The sequence below is a fragment of the Atheta coriaria genome, unplaced genomic scaffold, assembly GCF_025399875.1.
Source record: "Atheta coriaria isolate IRGN ID8LTWV9N9 unplaced genomic scaffold, Caltech_Dcor_3.1 hic_scaffold_4_pilon, whole genome shotgun sequence".
NCBI classification, from domain to species: domain Eukaryota; kingdom Metazoa; phylum Arthropoda; class Insecta; order Coleoptera; family Staphylinidae; genus Dalotia; species Dalotia coriaria.
The window spans coordinates 232,737-239,938 of NW_027045446.1; the positions used below are offsets into that span (position 1 = coordinate 232,737).

At 38.2% G+C, this 7,202-nt stretch overlaps 2 protein-coding genes across 2 annotated transcripts; one reads left to right on the plus strand and one right to left on the minus strand.

Annotated features, from left to right (window-relative positions):
- Positions 1-340: 340 nt before the first annotated feature.
- Positions 341-4,756, minus strand: LOC135790711 (cadherin-related tumor suppressor-like). The gene is made up of 12 exons (XM_065300981.1): positions 4,675-4,756; positions 4,291-4,430; positions 4,007-4,231; positions 3,734-3,947; positions 3,419-3,675; positions 2,715-3,368; positions 2,352-2,661; positions 2,120-2,291; positions 1,754-2,070; positions 1,410-1,702; positions 859-1,349; positions 341-808 (listed from the first exon to the last, which is right to left on the minus strand). The coding sequence occupies exons 1-11, from the start codon at positions 4,754-4,756 to the stop codon at positions 1,131-1,133; spliced, it is 2,883 nt and encodes a 960-aa protein (XP_065157053.1). The 3' UTR covers positions 341-808; positions 859-1,130.
- A 509-nt stretch (positions 4,757-5,265) lies between these two features.
- LOC135790712 (lipid storage droplets surface-binding protein 1-like) lies at positions 5,266-7,200 on the plus strand (the record flags this gene model as incomplete). The annotated part of the gene is made up of 5 exons (XM_065300982.1): positions 5,266-5,407; positions 6,154-6,275; positions 6,333-6,518; positions 6,575-6,982; positions 7,045-7,200. Coding segments are annotated over exons 1-5 (873 nt in total), but the record flags the coding sequence as incomplete, so codon positions are not given.
- Between the last annotated feature and the right edge of the window lie 2 nt (positions 7,201-7,202).

Sequence of the window (7,202 nt, forward strand, 5' to 3'; positions counted from 1 at the left end):
TCGACTATTGATTCTTCCCTGATTTCAAACGGTTTCGTATCTTTGCTGGGTATATTTACAAAAATAAGGCGACGTACGTATCCCAATTAATTTTGAGGAATCAGAACGTCTTTATCCGGATCATGGCTTTGGGTTCAACATTGGGTGCCTTTGTTGGCTAAACCGATAAGCAAGAATGCCTATATCGCTTTCTTTGCTGAACACTGGTGGATGATTATTGATATCTTCAATCTGAAATTGCCAAACGATCAATAAAATCTACTGTATCTTATATAATTGTATTAATAACTTACATTTACATTCACCAGTAACACACTTTCTGGTTTTGGTTGATCACTGGCACTGTATTGTATGATGCTTCGACTTTAAACCATGATTTTTCGTCTCCCAGCTCGTTCAAATCGATTTCTTTTCGCAACATTGACACTTATCACCATTGGGTCGGTGATTTCGTAAGCACCTTCAGGTACACTTTCAGAAATATAATATTTAATATTGGTATCAGCAAACGTATTGTGTCGGGTCTCTGTGTATTGTTTTGCTTCCGGTAGTTGGCATTTCAAAGGACCTATATCCATTTCAACCCACTCACACGAAAATTCGGTCTGTTCAAAAACCGGCCCGGCGTCATTGTCTAGGAATATGATTTTAACTTCAACTTTTGCTTCATCATGGTGTGGGGTGGCGCCTATGCTCTGAGCTGTGATTGTCAGTATACATCTGTCTGGAAGATTCACGGCAGACGTCAATTGCAGTTGAGCTGTTTGATCCTTGACGCCAAGCAGTTTGAATAAGTCTTGTCCGTCCACTATAAGTGAATTCAAAGCATTATCTATTAAATTTCACTTTGTATCTTACCTAAGCAATTATCGATTATTTTAAATTCCAACGCATATTTGTTTCCTTGATTGTCAGTGGCTTCAAAGTTTTCGAGATCCGGTGCATTCGGACCATGTTGATGCAACGGTTTATTTGCTTCTTGGGCATCACTCAAAATAATGACTGGATCGGGATTAGCAAGTGCTCCCACAAAACTGACACTTTTGTAGTTGTACTTTCTACAACTAGTGTGACTGTATTATTATCAGTGTACCACTTGTTATCAGCTAAATCATTGGTTGCTTTGAAGGTCAGTGTGTAAGTGCCATAAAATGTTCCAAATTTTTCTTTATTTTGAATTTAGAATTCCTTAGTTGACCACCAATTTTTTCTATCTCAAAGTCTTCTAACGTCAATTGTGAATTATCATCGCCATCATGTTTTTCTATGTTTATCAGCTCGTAAAGAATTTTGATATTCTTCTCTTCGCTATCCTCATCGACACCTGTTATGACGCCCAATACCTTTTGCTAAATTCAAAACATAAATAATTAATAACTTTGTTACGAACACAACAAAACACACTGAACCTCTTTATCTTCTTCATTTGCAGTGAACTGAAGATCTGTTGTAATCGATGGATAATTGTCGTTGATATCTTTGATTTCAATTTCAATCGGAATAATAGATGATTCAACAATGGTATTTGGGTTATAAGCAATCAGATTAAAGGTGTGTTTCTCTCGACCGTTGCTTCCATCCCGCTCAATTTTTTTACCATTTACGATTTTGATTATGCATCCAGTTTCATCTGTGTCGGCTGCATAGATATCTTTAATATCACTATCAATATCAATTCTACATTCAAATTGGCTGTTCTTCTCTGTAAATAAAATCATGAACGATGAACAAATTAATTGTTTCTACATCTTACCATCCCTGTCGCTATCGGTCACCTTAATATGGCCATCTGAACCAATTAATACATCGCTATGTTCTTCAATCGAAAAATTAAACGTATTATTTTCTGGTTTTGGCTTGTTGTCATCAATATCTTTGATACTTATTGTTAAATCTTTAACTTCGAATCTGTGGATTTGGTCATCAACAGTAGCCGTCACTTCATATTTCAAATCAAACAATCCTTTGGGATTATGGTCAGTAAAATCAGCATCAATTTCACCACTAACCGTAAGTTTCCCAGAATCCGGATGAATGGAAACTAATCCAACTGGCGTATCAGGTTTCTCCCTGAAAAATTAACTTTAGCAACTGAATCAACAAAGCGTATAACAATTACTTTAAACTAAACACAATTTCCTTCCATCCGGGTGCGTCTGGGTCTGTCGCTTTGATTACACCAATAGTTAAACCTTTTTCTGAATGTTCAACAACAGCATTATCTATAAATGTGTTGTCATCAAACTCCAATGGCATGTCAGGGATATTTTCGATGTTAATAATTAGTCTCACTGTAAGCAACACCCACGTAATTACTATTTACCTAAATATTAAATATAAACTTGTCATACGTTTTGTTTTCTGAGGTTTTGGAACTTCAGCTTTCAGGTCCTCGACATAAACTTGTAGATAAATTGTATCGAACACATTATAGTCTGGTTCTTGTGTTAATTTCAATTCGCCGGTCTCTTCATTAATAGAAATGCAACGATGATCGGACCACATCAACTTCTTTCCGCGTTTAAGAACATACGAATCATCATCACCTTCATCAATTCCGTATTTAAGCTCGCTTGATTCATCAGCATCATTACTCTCCAAATTTATATCAATTTTAGTGTCAATGTCTGATTTTTCTTTAATATCAGCTGTTTGTGTATCCTGCAAAATGGTGAGATGTTAAATGGGAATCTGGAACCGATTTTGGTACTTACCGCATCCAACGTGGGCATTTCATCATTGACGTCATCTAAATTAATGGTCAACTGAACGGTGGCGGTGTTTAGTCCATCCGTGGCTGTGATTGGAATTATAATACTTTTCTCCCGTTCATAGTCAAATAATTGTTTTGTAGTACCCGACACTGTCTTTGTCTTTAAAACAAGATTCTTTTCCTTTTCGGGGGTTGTGGTTTCTAGAGTCAGAAGTTGTTGGGCCGCAGGACCTAACTCATAAGTTATTGTGTTGAACACTTCCTCTTTATCATTATCCGTTGCGAAAAATTGGTGATCGTCTATTTTTATTTCTTCAATTTCAGTTCGACCAAACGTTTCCAAAACTTTCACCTCGTACTTAGGTTCTTTCCATATTGGTGATTCATCATTTAAATCCTTGAGGGTAATCTTTATTGTTTCTTCAACAGTGTGATCAGACAGATGCTCCGGATCGGCCGGTTCCACCTTAATAATGACATCAACAATTGCGGGTACGTCCATATTTTCGTCATCGTAGTCCAATTTTTCTGCGTCGGTTATTATGATATTGAATTGGGTTGTTTGATAGCCTGACTCCGGAATAATTTGCATAATTTCCTTGATATTTGGCAACTTCTCGCTTTCCAATGAAACTGTGTACGTGCCATACTTTCCCTAAAGCATATTTGATAAATAATAAGTTAATATAATTTTGTTCAACTTACAGCGTCTTTATCGCTTATTGTGATAGATAACTTGGGTGGAAGGGTGTTTGTTTCTTCTTCTATTTCAAACTCAAGCAGCGACACTGATATTTCCGGTTTGTTATTGTTTATGTCCATAATTTGTATGTAAACTGTTTGGCTTGCTTCAATGTGTGATTCAAAGGCAGTCACATCAAAACTGAAGCTATTGTCTAAGGGATCATCCAAGATATAGGGACCAATTTTCAGCTGATCCCCTACCAGTTCTATGTGTGGACCTGTAATGTATACAATATTACTAGAAAATACATATTTTATATATTATATTGGACATACATTGCTGGGGTTCACATTCTAGTTTATATTGAATAGTTTCAGCAATTTGAATATCTCCATCTCTAGCTTTAAGGGTACGAGTCACAGATTCCTCTTCTTTGATGGAAATTGTACCAATATAATCATTCCATTCAGTTGGCATATCAGGCATGTCAATAATTTTTACCAGAATGAATAATTCCGCAAATTCTCCTTCTTCTTTATATTCTTCGTCCTATACAAACAATAAAATATAATACATAATTATCTCCCAATATACCTCGTAATTCTTACTTTTGCTGTCCAGGTTAGAGCAACTGTATTTTCCGTTTCGAAATCTTCAGATTTTAAAAATTTTAAGTTCAGCTCTGCTCTCTCTTGTCCTTTAAGTTCATTTGGTTCCTTGGACATTCTGAACCTATCCGGACTAAAACCAAATTCTAGATGCTCAGACAATCCGTCGGCATCCGTGATGGTATATACGCATTCCTCATTGATATAATTTTCATCATTATTTTCCTAAAATTATAATCAACGTTAATCTTTCATCGTTTTTATTGTGATATGTATGCTCTTACTTTTTGTTCACAACGATTCCCCGTAATATAAATCGGGTTATCATTAACGTTTTGCACTTCGACTGTAATTTGAAGCGTGAAGTCGCCCTGAGTCACTCTGATACTTAACTTCTTCTCCAAATCGTTTTCAAAATCAGCTTCTTTTTAAGCAGAAAGAACCAGAGTATCCAATTTGAAATAATCCCTCTGTGGTCCATCCAATGTCAATACACCAGAGCCTGGAAATGTCGCAGTCATACTCAGTTTTATCACGTAATCAAAATTTACGTACCTGTATATAAAAATGTGCCTATTATAAAGCCTTCCTTTTCACTTTCTTTAAATTTTATAAGAAGATTGTTTTCATTTGCGGCCAAGTCCACTCCATCTCCTGCGGTGAAATACGGTTCGGTCCAATCATCCTGCGCAAAACAAGATGGTTGCCGGCGATCGCAAACGCGATGCAAGCAAACATCAGCAACGCCATTTTGGCCAACACTTTGGATCAAATATAAGAATCACGTGCACAATTCTCAACGAATTCTACGCGAATATTCAGGATTGTGATCTAATATAGTCTATAGCGCTTTTATCTCCATCATAATCGATGATATTGAATCATATTAATTGGACGAAATTTCGATAAGTGCCACTGATAACATTTTTTCCACATTGCCACATTTCAACAATGGCATGTGTATAGATAACAGAGGCTCAGTTAAGTTTGCGCTAATATTAGCAATTAATATTTTACACATATGCGATGGGATAATGTCATAACTCGTAATATATTTATTTTAATCATCCTATGCATTATACACTTGAATAGTTTACGCCCGCCTACGGCCAGATGGCGCTGATTTGTAACCGGTGACGTCATTTTAATAATCGTCGAAGAAAAAGTATCGTAGCAGAGAGTCAACAACTGCAGCAAAGCGGATAAGCTCCGTATCGGCGTGTGAGTGTCAAAGTTCATGCCATGATCACGCGCAATCATCATCGGTGTCTTCGATTAGAGGCCCCGGCGCCCTGTAATGCCGGCGGTGGCGATCTTAGTTCGACCAGATCGCTTGCGGCGTTCACAAGTTTACCGCGCGTCTACAAATTCAAATCAATCAGCTCGATCTTGCAGCAACCAGTAAGTGTTTGTACAGTATAACAAATTAAATCGAATTAAATTGATATCAGTAAATTTCTATCAAGATTTTTGAGAGCATGATTATTGATTAATCATCAATAAAATATTTCGTATCACTTGAAATCAGTAATTATAGAGATAGGTACTTTTCGGCTCTTTTTGACCGAATATTACGTTCAATTTTAATTGTTTTCATAACTTAATATTATATGTGCGATTCATAAAGGTCCGCTTAGATACAGCCGGCAAAACATACTAATTTTGTGCAACAAAATATATGAAATTATTGCGCATGTGTACGTGCGGAGCGAGCAAGATAATGGAGTTATCAGTGTTTGCGCGAAAACAAAATGCTCATGTGACTCACTGATGATAATTAATTCTTTACGCGGGATAAATGCACGATAAAAATTTCGGCAACTCTCCTGGCGCAAAAAGTTTCGTGTACCTATATGAATGAGCGTTAATTAGGCGCGCGAAATTCAAGTTCAGATTCGGAGATGGATTGCGAGTGGACGATGCACGCCGTCCATAAAACGGACAACTAGTCTGGCTAAAGTCCAGCAGTGCTTGTATTTAAGCAGTCTTCATTGTTGGGCGCTTATCTCCCGCCGGTCATTTTTGTGTATTTCGAGTTGAATGTTGAGGCTAGGAGCTTGAACCCGCAGACGGGATCTGCGATAACACGGCATCGATTTTTTCGTCTGCGCGTCGAAATGTTTCCTTATCAATGCTTCGCCTTGCAGTGGTCCAGAATCAATCAAGAATGATTAATCTGCCGGAACTGGAGGCGGTGAATCGCATCAGTAATCTTCCGATTGTGGAAACTGGATGGAACTATGCGGAATACATGTATCAACGTATCAAGGTGCAAATACAAACAGAAAATTTTTATTTCGTATAAAATTTACGTTTATTTCATTAGCATTCAAATAATTTGCTGCAATGGACATTAGACCAAGCCGAATCATCGCTGTACAACGTCATTGACACTGCCTCACCAGCAGTGTTTTTACTCGAAGGCCCACTCTCAACTATCGACCGTTTGTTGTGCAAAAGTTTGGATATTGTCGAGCAAAAAGTGCCCTCGATCCACCTGCCACCGCAAATGGTAATTATAACACACGGGTATACCAGCAATTATATTAATTTCAATGACCTTGTTAGATCTACACCAACACCAAGCAGTACGTGAGTGACGTGGGCAGCAAAATCGTTCGGCCGGTGTTGAAGCGCGCTGATTCAGTCAAGCAGATCGGCAACCAGGTGCTGGAAAGCAAATTCACTGCATTTGCCGCTGATAAACTTGATGGTGCTCTATCCGTGGCCGACATGTACGTGGATAAATATCTTCCGGCTGATGTGTTTGACAAGGGTAACGAAGGTGTTGATGTTGTTGATGCACCTCCAAGCGGTAGTGGTAATGCTGGTAAGGCCCTACATACCGGTCAGCACATGTTTCGCTTCTCGAAGAAGTTACGTCGTCGTCTTACCCAACGCACTCTATTGGAAGCTAAGGCTTTGAAGGAGCAAAGTGCTGAAGCCATCCACGTCTTGGTTTATGTTGCTGAATTGGTAAGACCAGGGTACCAGGTGTGCAATAATCAAATGTTTAATATTATCTGTTATTTTATTAGATTGCTACTGATCCAAAACTGGCCCTTCAAAAGGGTCGGGAATTATGGGCGACGCTTAGCAAGGACGAACCGGAAAACCAAGCCCGTCCAGAGAACCTTGAACAACTCATTGTTCTCCTCACCAGGGAAACAGCCCGTCGTGTTGTACACCTCATCAA

Coding starts and splice junctions, on each gene's coding strand:
- LOC135790711 (XM_065300981.1), bottom strand. CDS start 4,756: ATGGCGTTGCTGATGTTTGCTTGCATCGCGTTTGCGATCGCCGGCAAC. Junction 4,232..4,290: donor GGAATCGTTGTGAACAAAAA/GTAAGAGCATAC, acceptor TTATAATTTTAG/GAAAATAATGATGAAAATTA. Junction 3,948..4,006: donor CTCTAACCTGGACAGCAAAA/GTAAGAATTACG, acceptor TTGTTTGTATAG/GACGAAGAATATAAAGAAGA.